General features: G+C 42.0%; 1 protein-coding gene across 3 annotated transcripts in view; it reads right to left on the bottom strand.

Annotated features, from left to right (window-relative positions):
• The window catches only part of FEZ2 (fasciculation and elongation protein zeta 2), a 45,182-nt gene extending 37,130 nt beyond the window's left edge, over positions 1–8,052 (bottom strand). For all 3 annotated transcript variants that reach the window (XR_002181720.2, XM_019969985.2, XM_019969982.2), the window contains exons 1-2: positions 7,775–8,052; positions 3,099–3,207 (exon numbers count right to left, since the gene is read on the bottom strand). Coding sequence is in view for 2 of the 3 variants with exons in the window: in XM_019969985.2 (XP_019825544.2) it covers positions 3,099–3,207; positions 7,775–8,028 (363 nt within the window). In the remaining variant the exon portion in view is untranslated. The remainder of the gene's footprint in view (positions 1–3,098; positions 3,208–7,774) is intronic.
• Positions 8,053–19,768: the final 11,716 nt, after the last annotated feature.

A 19,768-nucleotide genomic window follows, 5' to 3' on the forward strand; every position in this document is an offset into this window, starting at 1 on the left:
CTTCTATTTCTACTCTTGAATATACAAAGATGCATTAAACAAAGTCCCTGTTTCTAAAGAAACACACATGGTAGGAGGAAGAATATGGCTCAGGAGATATTCCTAAGGCAAAACAATTTAGAAGCATTCTATCACATAAGCAGGATCAAGAACGGCACTGGATTTAGAACAGGTTTGCAGCTACTGCCAAAATACATGAGTGATACCAATAAGCCATTAGAATAAATTTCCATGACAACAGAAATAATAATCCCAGACCATCTTTCCAGAGAGGGAGCCAAGCCCATTCCCCACAGAGATGGCATATGCTAAGGGCTGGAATCCCTTTCAGGCTTTGAAAACTAACCTTGGCTGTCATGGGCCTCATTCTTCACGCTCCCGTTAGGCATCGATGTGCCTTCTCTTTGCCAAGCATTCCCATCACTCCTCTCTGTGCCACGTTTAGATACAGAGCCGTGGTTCTGTTTCCCTGTACGAAACAGAAGCTGCCTCAAATGGAAAAAATGTGCCCCTGTAAGAATTTGGAACATACCAGTTGCCTTCCTCTAGAAAAGACCTATCACATTTAGAAGTGTCCCATCTTGAACATCAATTTAAAAAAAAATTAAAAACTGAAATCTAGGGAGCTGTAGTTTCCTGTTTGTCTCATCCTAATGCAAAAGAAATCTCTTTCCCCTTTGTCAAAAAAAAAAAATTCATACAGACTCTGTTTTACAGTTGAAATAATCTAAAGAATGGCTTCAAAAGATAAATTTTGCATAACTCAGTAATGGAAATAATAGAGCACACAGTTGGCAACTTCCCAGGTTACAAACATTAATTACATGCTACCTAATAGAATAACATGGTTGCTTCCTACATAGTTCCTTGCTGTGCATTTGTTCTTCAGGAAATTAATATGTGCTACTCATTCCCAAGAACTAGACTTCTCATCTTAGTTGTATTCATCACCTGCATAATCATATGAAGATAGATGTTAAGACTTCCCTGGTGGTACAATGGTTAAGAATCCGATTGCCAATGCAGAAGACACAGGTTCAATCCTTGGTCAGGGATGATCCGACATGCCATGGGGCAACTAAGCTGTCAGCAACAAAGACCCAGTGCAGACAAAAAGTAATACAATTAATTTTTAAAAAAGATACTCAGATGTGAGATGATCATTTGTCCATTTTAACCTGCTGAGTTCTCCAGGTGAGCTTTTACAATGAGCATGAGTACTAAACTCCAGGTCACTACTAATCACTATCTTTGCTTATACCATTGCTCTGGTATTGAAAACAGTCAAAAGGCAGATAAAGGGAGTGACATCCCAAGAGGTAACCAAAGAACAATATTCAGTAAAACTGGATTAGAGTGTCCTGTTCATGTGACTAAAGTACTTCTCTTTGAAACTATGAAAAGATCTCCTCTACCATTTTTTATTATGTCAAACAAAGTACTCATTGCCTGGCTATTGTGGATTCAGCACTATGTTAAGTAACATAGAAAACAGTTTTAAAAACTTTCCACCATGGTCTCTGACCCTATAGTCTTACTGATGAGATTATTCGTTTGTTCACTCAACAAACACTTGTCTTAGTTCTCACCATGTGCCAGGCACCGTGATAGCTACTGAGAAGACACATGCAAAGATATCGACCAGGAAGTTACAATCTAATGACAGATCCACAAACATAATTAAGAGACACCAATGATGATTTAAGACACAGATCAAGTGCTGTGAGGACCAGAACCCAGGAGACTTGGGGGTCAAACTCTGTGGGACATGTAAGTCCTTTACAATTTTCACACCCTGACAAGTGTGACCGATTCCCACAGAGAGGAGTGCATTTTCCTTCCTTGCTGGGATTTAGTCTGTGGCTGAATGACCATCTGTCAGAGACGCTGTAAACGGGGATTCCCCCCAAGTGAGAGGTTGGATTAAGTGTCCTTTAAAGTCTCTTCCAACTCTAAAATTATATAATTCCATGAGATCAGCAAAGGCTAAAACAGTAATAGGGAGCTTCACAGAGGAAGGGAAACTTGAACTAAGCCCAGAATGATAGCTAAGATCCAAATAAACAGAAGACAGAGGATAAGATATTTTGCTTCATTCCTGCCCCCAAATGTATGTCAGGTCAGCCTGCAAAACAGCTTAAGGAGATTAATAACTGGAACAAATAAATCCTGTATGTACTAGAATACAAAGAAATATAGTCAGAATCCTATATTTTACTAGAAAATAGTAGGCAGCAAGCTTTTCTGAATCACACTTTTAAGAAATTCGTTTCAGAAAACATTAACAATACTATTTAAAATACAATCCTACTGCATTATACTCCCAGAAATTACACAAATACACTTAATGAAATATAGAACATGCCAAAAGAGCTGGCATGAGTTCACACTGCTATTTGATGAAGAATTTAAATAGTCCAGCCCTGAAACTTCCATTTGGCCTCCTTTCTCGTCAGTGTTAAACCACACCGTGATTTTCCACTTAAAGCGATTCTCTTCCCTTTTCTGTCCCCTTTGCTGTTCTTCTACCTGTGCTCACACGCCTTACTCAAGGTGTCTTCACTTTACAATTCCAAGACATACATAGCAGCCTCCAACAGTCAGCCAAGAACACATCAAAAAGCCAAGAACACATCAAAAAGCCAAGACTTGAATGAAATGTCTTTTAAAGGTTCTCCAATATTCAAACATGTTACATCCAGCATCAAATTCATCAGAAAGTTAACTCTCTGTAGACACTCCAGAATCCTCCATATATTAAATCAAAGCCTAAGGTTCTTACCGAGCATTCTCAACGTATCAAAGTTATGTTATTTAAGCTAGAAAAAAAAAAAATGCTGATCATTGCTGTTCATACACAGGTGATGAAAATTTACATAAACATAAAAAAGGTGAGTTTGTGCTAGGGAAGAACTGGAGGGAAATGTTAGTAAGCGGACAGTAGCAAAAACCAAGATGGCAACAGAAGACCACTTCACTTGCCATAAGCTTGGAAATAAGAAGCAAATCAATGAACTGTGGTTAGATAGAAACACTAATTTTTAGTTCCATTATCAGAATCAGTTATTCAGAAACTATTGGTGCAAATCCTAACTTACCCCTTTTTCTGAGAGATTCAGAGTAAGCAAATGCAAGGTCCTAGTATGGGATGACTTCCAGTCTACAGGCATTACATTTCCGTAATTATCTGTCAGGGCATTCCAAATCCTTAAAAAAAAAAAAACTACAATCAATGAAAGTTAACATTCTGTCTATCATTATTAAACAGATATCTAGTACTACAGTGAGAGAACAAAAAATATCACAGCAAAAGAAAAAAAAAAAAAAATAGGAGGCCTACTGTTTCTCAGAAAAGCATGAACAAACCAGAGCCTCCTGAATAAGACTAAAGGAAAACCCAACCATTGGGCTGACAAGTCCTGAGGGAAGATGACATGGAGCAGAAAACTCACAAAGTCAGCAGCTACCATTCCCACTGTCTTGCGTGCCAGGTATTACCTAAACCGTTTACACACATTCTAAGCAATTCACTTACATTAGCTCACTCAGCCCTCAAAAAGAGTACCATGAAGACCCATTATTATCCCCATTTTACAGATTAGGAAACTAAACCACAAGTCAAAACAGGTAGTAAATACACTGTGCTTTATAATTACTTTTCTTTTGTAACTTCCAAACATACAGACTATTCCACAGAGTGAATAATCTCTTTAACCAATGAGAAAGAATTGCCAGGAGAAGGTCAGCCTCAATATGAGACTAGGGCTTAATATCTAATTGATAGTGTAAGACTAAGATAAGATGAAAAGGGAAAGAAAGGGAGTTCACAATATAATACATAGATTCTACCCAATGCAATTACCCTTCCTTATTAACAAACAGAATTTTGAGGAGGCAATAGAGTAAAATGAAAAGAGCACTTGACTAAATTCAGAAAACAGACTCTTGTCTCCATTCGTCTTCAATCAGTCTCTGACCATGTACTTTAACTTCTGCAGGCGTTAGCTGCTCTTTTTAAAACAGGAAGCTTGGATAAGGATGGCTGACATTTCTTCCAGCTCTAACTCAAAGCATTCATTCAAATTAGTTATATTGATGAAACCTCCAAACCATACCAAAATAAGGACTGCAAACCAATTTCATGTCCAAAATTCAGTTTCAATCCCAAAGTAATAACAACCTTTTTTTCAAAAGGCATTATATGAAAAAGAGAGTTCAGAAATATAAATGAAATTAAATTTAATTAGTGTAAGTAAAGTTAAACATTACACAAATAAGCTATTTAATGGTCAGAGATACACACATACAATTCATTTAAAAAAAAAAAGCTAATATTTTTAACAAGTATCTAATTGTAAATAAGCCACTAAAAAATTGGGTGGGTTTTTTTCTAAGTGTGTAAGATACCAGGATACAAAAATAAGACCACCGGGATTATAAAAATAAGAATGCAAGCTTCAAAACAGAGAAACAACACACTGATTTAATGAACTGGAATTTGTCTAAAAGAGAAGCAACGGGACCACAACGGCCAAAACCAGCCAATCCCCACGTGACATTTGGCTGCTGAATGCATATGAGCCTCCATGAGTATGTGAACACAAACAGCTCGAGAACACTGGCTCATTTACCCCGAAAATCTCTCGTATGCACGGTTCATTCCTATCCTCCTCTCTGCTGGAATCCTCATTTCCTCTAATGCCAACATGCTCAAATTGGAAACACTCCGGGTTGCTAAACTTGCTGGCCCACCTTGTCCTGGGTAGAAGATTTTCAAATACTAAATGACTGACCATACACTGAACCCTGGTCAGGAACCACTAGGATACTCTAGTAGGTGAAGACAGTCCAGAGTTTTTGAGGTTTGTTTTGTCTGTTGTTCCTTCTTAATTGAGGCCATAATAAAAGGACAAGTGGAGCGGAAGATTTCATGTAGAATAATTGACTGTGGGTGAATTTGATCTCCCAAGAAAATGAAGGACAAGTCACAGTCCTCTATCTTCACCAAGGCCAGAACATTTGTGGTTGAAAGGACACAAGGCCGGACTAACTGAAAGATTTCTAGAATACTCCAATCAAGACAGGAACTGCCTTCGTCCTATCATAAAGCATTACAGCCAATCAACAACTAGCAGGGCGGCTCTTTTCCAAAGGAGGTCAAAGTCTCACTGACATTCAATCCCTCACTAGACCCTTCTCAAGTAAAACTTCAGCCAATAAGCACAATCTGTATGTAACCAAAACTAAAACTGGGACTCAGAAAAGAATAAAGTGCTCTAAGGAAGGGCCCTATCTGAGTGAAAGAATTCTCAACTCTCTCTAGGTAAAGGAACAGGAATGAACTCCATCAAGCAATGGAGAGCATGTTTATGCAACAGAACAGGGACCATGAGAGTGGCAGGCAACTCCTGCTTAGAAAAGATTGATTTCTTATGCATTCCCAAATCAAGCAACATGCAGGACCACCAATGTAGTATCTACGAAAAATCATTATCAAGAGTAACAAAAGTTTTGTATCAACCTAAGATTTAAGCAAAGGCTAAAATACATGCCTTTTCAGACAGTACAGGTGAATGAAAAATAGGGAATCTTCTCTGTGTACAAGCTACTAATTCATTTTGATAAGTTACTCTTGATAAACCCAAATATATAATAAATATGATTTTAAAATCCGGAGTACATCCTGAGTCTACTGATTCTGAGTATATAAATCTATGCATAACACTATCTTCTCTTTGGGAATAGACTGTTTAAAATGTCTTTTGCCACTGACTGCAGGCTCAGTCGTGTCCAACTCTTTGTGATCCTATGGATAGTAGCCCACCAGGCTCCTCTGTCCATGGGATTCTTCAGGCAAGAATACTGGAGTGGGTTGCCATTTCCTATTCCAGGGGATCTTCCCAACACAGGGATCAAACCTGTGTCTCTTGCACTGGCAGGGGATTCTTCACCACTGCGAGGCACCTGGGAAGCTTGCCTATCTGTGTGTATAATATCCAATCATAAACTCCTCCTTCTCTGCCGGGGCAGAACACAGCACAGAGGTACCAATGAAAAGACATAGTCTCTAAACAGAGCTGGCCCTGAACCACTGCTAGCTAAGCCACTGGCCTCCATTCCCAACTCCCTCTTCCTAATCTTCTGATTCACAGAGGAAAGAAAACCATCAAATGACAAGCCCCACCCTTTGCCCATGGAGCCTTCTCTCAAGCATTCTTTGTTGTTCAGTTGCTCATTCGCTCAGTCCAACTCTTTGTGACCCCATGGTCTGCAGCACACCAGGCTTCCCTGTCCTTCACCATCTCCCAGAGTTTCCTCAAACTCATATCCATTGAATCCATGATGCCATCCAACCATCTCATCCCTTTTCATCCTGCCTTCAATCTTTTCCAGCATCAGGGTCTTTTTCAGTGCGCCGGCTCTTTGCATCAGGTGGCCAAAGTACTGGAGCTTCAGCTGAAGCATTCTTCCCTAACCTCTAATCCTTCCATCCCATCAATGCTCTGAAAATCCATCCCTAACCACAACCGCAGGAGGAGAAGGGGACGACAAAGGATGAGATGGCTGGATGGCATCACCGACTCGATGGACGCAAGTCTGAGTGAACTCCGGGAGTTGGTGATGGACAGGGAGGCCTGGCATGCTGTGATTCATGGGGTCGCAAAGAGTCAGATACGACTGAGTGACTGAACTGAACCCACAACCTCAGTGTTTACTCTGTAATTTTACCCTCAGGCTCTCCAGAGCTCCTCTCCCCCTACATTACAATATTGTCAAATCCCTCACTCTCATTCCTTTCAGTCTCTTTTGGAGGAAAACTATGGTGCATAACAACCCTCATTTAACTAAATTATAACTGGGGTTCTAGGAGGTTAAATAACCTCTGTCCCTCCTTTCTCCTAGCTCTCATAAATCCCGGTGAATTTCTGACCATTGCCCTGAAATAATTACTTGTTTATGCACCGATCTCCCTACCAGACTAGGTGATCCTTCCTATTAATAACCAGGTCTTTTCCTTTTTGCCTCTGAGGGGACTCGCACTCAACCTGAGCTCTCAGATGTAGCCAATAATCTCCTGTGGCATAAAGCCTGCTTCAACGTCAGTACCTTTGCATGCACTGTATCCCTGAGCTAGAATACTGGTAACATTTCTTCACCTGCCAGGCAAACTCCCACTCATCCATCAGGATCCAGTTTTCTCTATGAAGTCTGTCTTCACACACACATACACAAGATTCCCTGTGTTTTGCATATGTATCAGAGCGTTTGTAACATTCATAAAATGTTTGTTTACAAATCTAGCTTCCACTCTGGGTTGCGCTCTGCTTGACAGCTGTAATGTCCAGTCACCTTGGTATTTCCAGTGCGAAGCAGCACGTAGCAGGCGCTTAATAAATTTTAGTTGAGCGAATGAATGGCTACACATGTGCCCGAGGAAGTACTATCTGCAACTATGAAGCTCAGTACAAGACTCCTCTCGAAACCAAACAGAGGTTGGCTTCCAGGAAGCAGAAGGAGGCTTAAGGGCTATAGAGGGGCAGGAGAACACGAGATTTAAATTCCCAGGAGTTCACAGGCCGAAAGCCTCAAGGAAGGAGGTGGGAGAACAGGGAGGGGCGGGACTCCAGAGTTGGAGGCGGAAGGAGAGAGCGGGGAGGAGCCTGCGGTCGGAGTCCCGCCGAGGCTGCTGACCCCGGGCCAGTGGGCAGGGCGAGAGGGGCTGGACGAGGGGCAGGGAGGCTCCCGCCCGCTCCCCGCCTGGGCCCGCACTCACTCGTCCCCCTGCAGGAGGCTGCACTCGGTGATGGGCCGCACAGCCGCCCTCGGGGGCTCGGCGGCTGGACCCGAGGGGCGGAAACACAGGCTCAGCTTCTCCTCCAAGTGGCAGGCCAGCGCTGGGAAGCCGTCGCCACCCCCGCCCGGCCCTGCTCCGGCCTCGGGGCTCGCGTTACAGTTCTCTTGGTCCTGCAGGCTCCGGGCCGGCTCCTGGAACTCATAGAAATCCTGCCAGTCCCCGTCCGCCGCCATCGCCGCCGGGTGCCGTCTCGCGCCCCGCCCAGGCCCCGCCCCTGCCCCGCCCCGCCGTCGGGCCCCGCCCCCGGAGCACCGCCCCGCAGAGGACCCGCCCCCGCCCGCTCTTGGCAGCTCGGACCTGGCCTGTTGCCTTCTAGCCTCGAGGTCTTCCCTTTACACCAGTCTTAGATTTCTGAGTTGAGCGCGGATCCCGGCAAAAAGGAAAACCTTGACTTCTTTGAATCACTTCTTATAGCATTTGCAATCCCATTGACTGCAGCATGCCAGGCTTCCCTGTCCATCACCAACTCCCAGAACTTGCTCAAACCCATGTCCATCCGGTCGGTGATGCCATCCAACCATCTCATCTCCTTCTCCTCCCGCCTTCAATTTTTCCCAGCATCAGGGTCTTTTCCAATGAGTCGGTTCTTCGCATCAGGTGGCCAAAGTATTGGAGCTTCAGCATCAGTCCTTCCAATGAATATTCAAGACTGATTTCCTTTAGGATGGACTGGTTGGATCTCCTTTGCAATCCAAGGGACTCTCAAGAGTCATCTCCCACACCACACTTCAAAAGCATCAATTCTTCTAGCCTAAGTATGACTAAAATAAAGAATTTCTTTAAACTTGCACCCAGTGTCAGATTATTCCCCAAATAAATTTTCCCAAGGTAACTTTCCAACCAGAAGAACAGCCACAGTCACTTGGAAATGCTTCAGTTCAGTTCAGTCGCTCAGTCGTGTCCGACTCTTTGTGACCCCATGAATTGCAGCACACCAGCCCTCCCTGTCCATCACCAACTCCCAGAGTTCACTCAAACTCATGGCCATCGAGTCGGTGATGCCATCCAGCCATCTCATCCTCTGTCGTCCCCTTCTCCTCTTGCCCCCAATCCCTCCCAGCATCAGAGTCTTTTCCAATGAGTCAACTCTTCGCATGAGGTGGCCAAAGTATTGGAGTTTCAGCTTCAGCATCAGTCCTCCCAATGAATATTCAGGACTGATCTCCTTTAGGATGGTCTGGTTGGATCTCCTTGCAGTCCAAGGGACCCTCAAGAGTCTTCTCCAACACCACAGTTCAAAAGCATCAATTCTTTAGCGCTCAGCTTTCTTCACAGTCCAACTCTCACATCCATACATGACCACTGGAAAAACCATAGCCTTGACTAGACGGACCTTTGTTGGCAAAGTAATGTCTCTGCTTTTGAATATGCTATCTAGGTTGGTCATATCTTTCCTTTCAAGGAGTAAGCGTCTTTTAATTTCATGGCTGCAATCACCATCTGCAGTCCTTTTGGAGCCCCCAAAAATAAAGTCTGACACTGTTTCCACTGTTTCCCCATCTATTTGCCATGAAGTGATGGGACTAGATGCCATGATTTTCGTTTTCTGAATGTTGAGTTTTAAGCCAACTTTTTCACTCTCCTCTTTCACTTTCATCAAGAGGCTTTTTAGTTCCTCTTCACTTTCTGCCATAAGGGTGGTGTCATTTGCATATCTGAGGTTATTGATATTTCTCCCGGCAATCTTGATTCCAGCTTGTGCTTCTTCCAGCCCAGCATTTCTTATGATGTACTCTGCATAGAAGTTAAATAAGCAAGGTGACAATATACAGAGCCTTGCTGCTGCTGCTGCTAAGTCGCTTTAGTCGTGTCTGACTCTGTGCAACCCCATAGATGACAGCCCACTAGGCTCCCCCATCCCTGGGATTCTCTAGGCAAGAATACTGGAGTGGGTTGCCATTTCCTTCTCCAATGCATGAAAGTGAAAAGTCAAAGTGAAGCCACTCAGTCGTGTCGGACTCTTAGCCACCCCATGGACTGCAGTCTACCAGGCTCCTCCGTCCATGGGATTTTCCAAGCAAGAGTACCGGAGTGGGGTGCCATTGCCTTCTCCAATACAGCCTTGATGTACTCCTTTTCCTATTTGGAACCAGTCTGATGTTCCATGTCCAGTTCTAACTGTTGCTTCCTGACCTGCATATAGGTTTCTCAAGAGGCAGGTCAGATGGTCTGGTATTCCCATCTCTTGAAGAATTTTCCACAGTTTATTGCGATCCACACAGTCAAAGGCTTTGGCATAGTCAATAAAGCAGACATAGATGTTTTTCTGGAACTCTCTTCCTTTTTCCATGATCCAACAGATGTTGGCAATTTGATCTCTGGTTCCTCTGCCCTTTCTAAAACCAGCTTGAACATCAGGAAATTCATGGTTCACATATTGCTGATGCCTGGCTTGGAGAATTTTGAGCATTACTTTACTAGCGTGTGAGATGAGTGCAATTGTGCCATATTTTGAGCATTCTTTGGCATTGCCTTTCTTTGGGATTGAAATGAAAACTGACCATTTCCAGTCCTGTGGCCACTGCTGAGTTTTCCAAATTTGCTGGCATATTGAGTGCAGCACTTTCACAGCATCATCTTTCAGGATTTGAAATAGCTCAACTGGAATTCCATCACCTCCACTAGCTTTGTTTGTAGTGATGCTTTTTAAGGGCCACTTGACTTCACATTCCAGGGTGTCTGGCTCTAGGTGAGTGATCACACCATCGTGATTATCTGGGTTGTGAAGCACTTTTTTGTACAGTTCTTCTGTGTATTCTTGTCACCTCTTAATAGCTTCTGCTTCTGTTAGGTCCATACCATTTCTGTCCTTTATCAAGTCCATCTTTGTATGAAATGTTCCCCTGGTATCTCTAATTTTCTTGAAGAGATCTCTAGTCTTTCCCATTCTGTTGTTTTCCTCAATTTCTTTGCATTGATCACTGTGGAAGGCTTTCTCATCTCTCCTTGCTATTCTTTGGAACTCTGCATTCAGATGCTTGTATCTTTCCTTGTCTCCTGTGCTTTTCACTTCTCTTCTTTTCACAGCTGTTTGTAATAGCTCAATGCTTACAAAATTCATTCCACAAATATTTTGTGTGTTCCACGTGCAAAGCACATGCTAGACCCTCTGCAACATACAAAGATGAATAATTATGCAAGCCAATATTTGCAAAGCACTTGGAACAGGGACTGACAGTAAGTACCAAATGTGTATGTTATGTAACTAATACATAACTGCTCCATATAGGAGCTTACAATGTAGTTAAGAGTGATAAAACTGTAAAGCATTCATACCAAAAAGTATAACTAGGAGTTAAGAGTTACTCTTTAATGTGTATTGAGTTTGTTTTTCAAGAGGAAGAGTACTGGAGATGGTTACTCAGGAATATAAACGTACTTAATACCACTGAACTGTATACTGAACATGGTTAAGATGGTAGTTTCATGTTCTGTATATTTTATCACAAAAAAATTTAGGAGTAAAGGTATAATCCTAAGGCAGCACGAATATGTAGAGACAATAAATACCTAGGAGTTGATAGAAGCTATCTTTGGACTATAGTCATCAAATAACTTCATTTAGGAACATAATTGGATCATAAAAGATGAATTCCTATTCTGAAAAATAAATACAAAGTTAATAATAGAAAATAACATTTTCCTGGTATGCTCTGTTCATTTCTTGACAACACGGAAAGCCTACCCTGAAGAATACATGTTAATATCAAAATTTCCTGTTTACTTTTCCAATGGATTTTGTCTCATATTTCAATGATTTGTCTCATATTCAACACGATACTTTTATGAATCAAGCCTAGGGAACTGTTGATAAAGGCAATACCACTACCTTCCCATTTCCTTTGAAGCCGTGAAGGGAGCAGATATTGAGCCCTACATAGCCAGCGCTAGAATTGATTCCTCAATAGTTTACAGCTTTGGGGTTAATGAGAAAACATTAGCTCAGCTGACATTCATCTATCAGAATACTACTCAGAAGTGATGCACTAAATGTAAAAATCAGTCTTTATCTAGGTAGACTTGACTCAAACTCTCCTAATTATGTACATAGCTAAGGCAAAAAAAAAAAGTTTTTTTTTTTTCTTGACCTGTATCTCCATTTGCCTGTGTGGCCTGTATATGTGTGTTAGTGGAAATAAAATTTAATTACTTTTAGGACCCAAAGGTAACACACACATTTTTCATATGCTTGCAAATAAACTGGTATTACGTTAGCTTTAATGGTCTCAATTTTATTTTAGTCAAAATTTCCACATATGACACTTTTTACTTTTAATTAAATGCAAATTACCTAGTATCACCCCAGACTCTTTAAATGTGCTCAGTCACATCCAACTCTGCAACCCCATGCATGCACTCTATGCATGCACAACCCCAGGCTCCTCTGTCCATGGCAGAAACAAGATTTGAATCACTTTTCTTAATTAATTTATATTAGCACATCTATAGTATATTGTCACCCTGCTTATTTAACTTATATGCAGAGTACATCATGCAAAATGCCAGGCTGGATGAAGCACAAGCTGGAATCAAGATTGCCTGGAGAAATATCAGTAACCTCAGATACCCATATGACACCACCCTTATGGCAGAAAACGAAGAACTAAAGAGCCTCTTGATGAAAGTGAAAGAGGAGAGTGAAAAAGTTGGCTTAAAACTCAATATTCAGAAAACTAAGATCATGGCATCTGGTCCCATCACTTCATGCAAATAGATGGGGAAACAATGGAAACAGTGACAGACTTTATTTTGGGGGGCTCCAAAATCACTGCAGATGGTAACTGCAGCCATGAAATTAAAAGATGCTTGCTCCTTGGGAGACATTACTTTACCAGCAAAGGTCCACAGTAGTCATTCATGGATGTGAGAGTTGGACTATAAAGAGAGCCAAGCACCAAAGAATTAATGATTTTGAACGGTGGTGTTGGAGAAGACTCTTGAGAGTCCCTTGGACTGCAAGGAGATCCAACCAGTCCATCCTAAAGGAGATCTGCTGCTGCAGCTGCTAAGTCGCTTCAGTCGTGTCCAACTCTGTGCGACCCCACAGACGGCAGCCCACCAGGCTCCCCCATCCCTGGGATTCTCCAGGCAAGAACACTGGAGTGGGTTGCCATTTCCTTCTCCAATGCATGGAAGTGAAAAGTGAAAGTCAAGTCGCTCAGTCGTGTCCGACTCTTAGCAACCCCATGGACTGCAGCCCACCAGGGTCCTCCGTCAATGGGATTTTCCAGGCAAGAGTACTGGAGTGGGGTGCCATTGCCTTCTCCGCCTAAAGGAGATCAGTCCTGAATATTCATTGGAAGGACTGGTGATGAAGCTGAAACTCCAATACTATGGTCACCTGATGCGAAGAACCGACTCATTGGAAAAGACCCTGATGCTGGGAAAAATTGAAGGCAGGAAGAGAAGGGGACGACAGAAGATGAGATGGTTGGATGGCATCACCGACACAATGGACATGAGTTTGAGCAGGCTCTGGGAGTTGGTGATGGACAGGGAGGCCTGGCATGCTGCAGTCCATTGGATCACAAACAGCGGATACAACTGAGTGACTGAACTGACTGACATAGTAATCTCTTGGCACTCAGCACACTCCATAAAGGTGCTTCCCAAAAATGAGCCTAGGAGAAAACTGTGCTGTTTAATTGGGAAAGCAATGAGACAAGAAAGAAAGTACAGTACGGAACAAAATGTGCATCTTGGTGCTTCTGAAGATTTTACATAGTGACTGCACACATGGAAGAGTAACCACAGAAACGTTTAAATGGTGAAATTTCATAGCCAGGTAAAATGACAAAGTAGCAGTACTTCAACGTCTTCCACATACCTCTCTCCCCCTGGGGTACTTGGGGGCCGCACAGAGCTCCACAGCTTCAAGGACATCCAGCAGGAGTCTGCATTCCACCCTGTTGTGGCCTCGTGTCCTTATGCCTGCTCTTTCCTCTGGTCAGGTTTACAGAACCAGGTTTGTTTTGCCTGATGGGCAGCAAGCGAAATCTCTGAGACGGCAGGAAACAAAGAATTTACTCACAAGGCAGTCAAAGTAGAGTGAGAACCAGTTCAAACCCGCTTCCTGAAGGCAAGGGGCTCTGGGTGTTAATGACATAAAGACTAAGGGAGCAGGGTAGTCTGAGGTGTGGAGGGTGTGCAGATGTGGTAAATCTGCACAGGTGTAACTAAGCTACGGGCCTCTGCATGTAGAAAAGCAGAGGCGCTTCGTGCTGTCTGAGGATGGAGGTTTTAGCCCTCCAACATCAAAAGGTCACCCAGCAGACTCAGCATGCCTAGGTGGATGGTCCTATCCAGTCTAAACGAGCTCAGCTTGAGCTAGACACACCTGATACCAATTCCTAGAAAACAACTTGGACAAACATTTTACTGGCTGGACTACATGCAGCTCAGAGGACCTGGCGTCTTTTGAACAACAAGTAAAATGACCTTGTTAGCAAAGGCAGGTTACAGGTGAAATGGATTTAACTATGATTACCCAGTTTCACCATTCCCTAAACCTCCCCACTTAATAATTCCTGAGAGTAACCTTAGTCCATTTTCCAGCAATTCTTCTTCCACCAGCTAAATTCTAGCTTCCCAGCACAGACACAGATCTAGGAAAAACCACAGGCTTTCTGCCAGTCTCACCAGTTTAGTTCACGCCATCAACACGCAAAGATTTCCAATTAAGAAGAGCCCCCCTCCCTCAGTTCATTGTCTTTCACATGACCTAATTCTACTCATTTGTCCACTTAAATCTATTTCAGGCTTTTATTTTCTATAAAGCAGATGAATACCAACATGTGTAAACATTGTTGCTCACTCCATGTATTAAGAACAGTCTGTAGAATTAATTTTCAACACTTGATGCAAAATTAGATAATACAGAGTAACTTTTAAAGAGAGCTTCATGGCATGGGTATTCAGTTCAGTTCAGTTGCTCAGTCATGTCCGATTCTTTGTGACCCCATGAATTGCAGCACACCAGGCCTCCCTGTCCATCACCAACTCCCAGAGTTCACTCAAACTCATGGCCATCGAGTCGGTCATGCCATCCAGCCATCTCATCCTCTGTCGTCCCCTTCTCCTCCTGCCCCCAATCCCTCCCAGCATCAGGGTCTTTTCCAATGAGTCAACTCTTCGCATGAGGTAGCCAAAGTACTGGAGTTTCAGCTTCAGCATCATTCCCTCCAAAGAAATCCCAGGGCTGACCTCCTTCAGAATGGACTGGTTGGATCTCCTTGCAGTCCAAGGGACTCTCAAGAGTCTTCTCCAACACCACAGTTCAAAAGCATCAATTCTTCGGCACTCAGCCTTCTTCACAGTCCAACTGTCACATCCATACATGACCACTGGAAAAACCATAGCCTTGACTAGACGGACCTTTGTTGGCAAAGTGATGTCTCTGCTCTTGAATATGCTATCTAGGTTGGTCATAACTTTCCTTCCAAGGAGTAAGCGTCTTTTAATTTCATGGCTGCAATCACCATCTGCAGTGATTTGGGAACCCAAAAAAATAAAGTCTGACACTGTTTCCACTGTTTCCCCATCTATTTCCCATGAAGTGATGGGACCGGATGCCATGATCTTCGTTTTCTGAATGTTGAGTTTTAAGCCAACTTTTTCACTCTCCGCTTTCACTTTCATCAAGAGACTTTTGAGTTCCTCTTCACTTTCTGCCATAAGGGTGGTGTCATCTGCATATCTGAGGTTATCGATATTTCTCCCAGCAATCTTGATTCCAGCTTGTGTTTCTTCCAGTCCAGCGTTTCTCATGATGTACTCTGGGTATAAGTTAAATAAGCAGGGTGACAATATACAACCTTGACATACTCCTTTGGGTATTACACTCAGGTTAATCATTCAAGATGGAAAAAGTTACTTCTCTTGTTTGACAACCCATTTACATTTTTCACAGGTATATCACAGTGAAAAGTAAAGAAAAATGGAAATGAAGATTATTCAACATATAGACCACCTAAGGATGTAATTAATCAGAAAACATAAGAACTGCAAAAGAAACAAATGATTTAACACAGGATCAGAAAATACCTTGTTGAAGTTTCACATGCAGCAAATACTGAAGGCATTACAAAGCAAGAGTAAGACAAAAAGAATGGACATGAATGAAAATTTCTTGAGAAAAGCTAATTGCTAAGTTTATTCAAAAACAGGTTTAAAAAGAAAACAGCTGACAGAACAAAAGAACTGAAAAATCCATATGTTGACTCAAGAATTTAAGGAAATGTTGCTTGCTTACCAAAAAAAGGAAAGGGTGGGTTGTTTCTACTTTGTCTCTATTATTAAAAAAAAAAAAATCAAGAAACTTTTGAGTAAACAATATTTGCAATGTAGGGTTTATTAGTAAAAAATATTTAATTCTAGTTACTCCTGTTTATTAATAATGAATCTTCAGTTTTAATGATCATATTAAAGTCTTGATCAGGCAGCACCTGATCAGGGGTCCGCAGAAGCAGAGCTACATCACCCAGAGAAGGAGCCTAGGTGAGAGAGGCTATGGCCACTCTCTTACAAGGTTATCAGAATAACTGAATAGGAAAGACATCACCAAGTGTGCATCTGGTTGTGTTCTGGGTAATCGAATCCTGGCCTCGGCAATTAATGGAGCCACCTATTAGTTGTGGTTATTTAGCTAACATGACAGTTCTAGGGCCTTCCCAGATGGTGCTGTGGTAAAGAATCCACCTGCCAATGCAGGAGATGTAAGAGACACAGCCTGGATCCCTGGGTCAGGAAGATCCCCTGGAGTAGGAGTTGGCAACCCACTCCAGTATTCTCGCCTGGAAAATTCCACGGACAGAGGAGCCTGGTGGGCTATACAGTCCATGGGGTCATGAAGAGTCGGACACGACTGAAACAGCACACGACACAGCACATGTCAGTTCTGACGCCTGAAAGCACCCCGTGAACAGTCTAAACTGCCTAAATTCTCTGCTTTGAAATAGTTACTTTTCTCATCTGAAGTTAAGCCCATGCAGAGCTGAATATACCGCATTTTATCTTAGGCATCTGAAGCTGGCGCAGCCCTCTCTGTTAGCTCTTTTCTACCAGTGTTAGAGCTCCGCGTCCTTACTATCTGTCTTAGGGTGGACCAAAGAATGAGAAGGGGAAGCTCTTCCTCCCACGAACAAGAAGGAGAAGCTGCGCATGGGTCTTAAAATTTCTAGAAGAATATTCTTGCCTCCTCTAGGACATTAAGAAAAAATATGAACAAAAGAACTGTAACGAAGAGGACATAATATATTCTCTATATTTCCTCTCTTTCAGAAAATCGTGATCTTGGTTCTTCCACATCAACATTCATCTGTAGCTTTCCCACAGGAAAGTTGGTCCTAACCTTGATCAGTCAAGGTGACATTTTTGTGCACAGGCCACACTGAGTGTGGTACCTGTGTCATTGGCGTCCTCGTGTGTATTCCAATAGCCTTATCTCCCAGAGCCTATCTCACCCATATTTAATGAGCCCTTTATTCTGAATTCTTTGTCTCATTACTAACCAAGATCTCTCAGGCCCAAAAAGTTCTCAAAACTAATTCACTGTGGCAGAAAGCAGATGGGTGGTGCCCAAGGCATGGGATGGTTTGGGGCAGGAGAATTAACTGCAGAAAGACAGGAGGAAAACTCCCGGAGTAAAGGAAATACTCTATAACTCCTGGAGTAATGGAAATACTCTATAACTTAATCATCATGGTGACTATGTAGGTGTATACATTTATCAACAGTAAGCTTAAAACAAGTCCATTTTACTTCATGTAAATTATAACTCTGTAAATATGTGTTAAGGTATGGCTTAAAAATGGAAACAACCTAAATGTACATGGACAGATGAATGGATAAGCAAAAACACACACACAATGGAATATTACTCAGTTTTAAAAAGGAACATAGTTCTGACACATGCTGCAACATAGATGAACGCTGACAACATTATACTAAGTGAAGCCAGATACAAAAGGATAAATACCATATGCACTTATATGAAGTACTTAGGAAGTCAAAATCATGAAGCTGGAAAAGTAGAGTGGTGGTTGCTAGGCGCTGAGAGGAGGGGGAGATGGGGAGTTAGTCTTTCTCGGATACAGAGTTTCCATTTGGGATGATGAAGAAATTCTGGATAGTGGATGGACAGTGGTGATGACTGCACATAATGTGAATGTACTTAATGCCACAGCATACCTAAAAATGTTAAAATGATCATTTTTAGCCACAATTTAGCCATCATATCTAGCCACAATTTTTTCTAAAAAGAGTGGCCATATTGAATCAAATGTTAGAATTCCCCTATACAGATATGCCCTGTTTATTCGACATCTGATCTTGTTAAAGTGGATTCAAGTCGTACACTTAAAATTAGTTCATCCACTGTATGGATTAATTGTTGATAGACTGCTAACCTGTTAATTATCTATTGTAGTCTACTTTTTGATTCAAATGGTAGTATTTTATACTGTAATTATATACATTGACTTCACTGGAAAGTAATGCAAGAATGAGAAAACTGACGTTGTTGTCATTTGAAGATTCGAATTTGAGGGGCTAATTTTGAGGAGAAGAAATTCAGTGGAGATGGAAATCTCTCTGATCCAACAGAGCAAAAAAAAAAAAAAAAAAACTAGGAAAGAGTAAAAGCTTCCATCAAGAAAACAGACCAACTCCACTTCCTATTGAATTGGAGGGGAAGGAGCTAAAAAATAAAAATAAGAAAGCGCTATCAAGTGCAACAACAGACTGTCAGAAGGTGACACTGGGGAAGAGAGACAGAACATTCATTCAGGGGACCATCCATAGCGGCTCTGCCAAGTACATAGTAAGACATGGACGCAGACAATTCAGAGGAGTTTGCAACTAAAGAGAAAGAAACCAAGAGACTTAAATCACATTTAGATGAGATAAATGGATTCTGTAAATGATTATATTTTTTGTCTGGTCACACATTTATGTTCATCACGTGCATTATGTTCTATTTTCTGATATACTTATTAATATAAATTAAGAACCCACCTGCCAATGCAGGAGACATAAAAGACATACGTTCAATCCCTAGAGGAGGGCATGGCAACCCGCTCCAGTATTCTTACCTGGAGAATCCCATGGACAGAGGAGCCTGGCAGGCTACAGTCCATGGGTCACAAAGAGTCAGACATGACTGAAGTGACTTAGCACAAGAGTATTAGGATGGGGAACCACAGAATCCAGAAATACTCCACAAAATTAGCTGGAGGAGTCCTCCAAAAGTTGACCAATGAGGGTATTATAAGAATGAGTGTTAAAACTGGAGTGTTCTTCCCCTTTGAATTATTATTTTCTGTCTATGTTTTTCATGTTTTCCCTCCAAAATTTTGTTTCCAGAGATGCTGACATTTCTTTTGCTACCTTTAGAGAAGGGAAATTTCATTGTGAATAGGATACAGATGGGGTCAGACTAAGAGTGGAGAGTTCTGTTTACATGTAACGTTTTAATTTTTTTTTTAAGTTTAACAGGGTTCTTCTTTTTCCGTTTTCTTTTTAAAGAGTAGTCAGAATGTCTTGACGTCTAAGGAGCTTCACAAATGCTGGGGCATCAAAATGTTTTCATCAAAATGTTATGGGTCTAAATATTAATAAATAAACCACCTAAGTCAAATGAAGTGGCTCAAATAGTAAAGTGTTTGCCTGCAATGAGGGAAACCTGGGTTCGATCCCTGGGTTGGGAAGATAACCTGGAGAAGGCAATGGCAACCCACTCCAGTTCTCTTGCCTGGAAAATCCCATGGACGGAGGAGCTTGGTAGGCTGCAGTCCACGGAGTTCCAGAGTTGGACACAACTGAGCGACTTCACTAAGTCAGATAGGGCTTGGGTCTACAAAAGCAAAGCAAAGCAGTCTATTAAGATCATTGTTTACATAATTTAAGCAAATACAC

The sequence above is a fragment of the Bos indicus genome, chromosome 11 (genome assembly GCF_029378745.1).
Source record: "Bos indicus isolate NIAB-ARS_2022 breed Sahiwal x Tharparkar chromosome 11, NIAB-ARS_B.indTharparkar_mat_pri_1.0, whole genome shotgun sequence".
Classification (NCBI taxonomy): Eukaryota; Metazoa; Chordata; class Mammalia; order Artiodactyla; family Bovidae; genus Bos; species Bos indicus.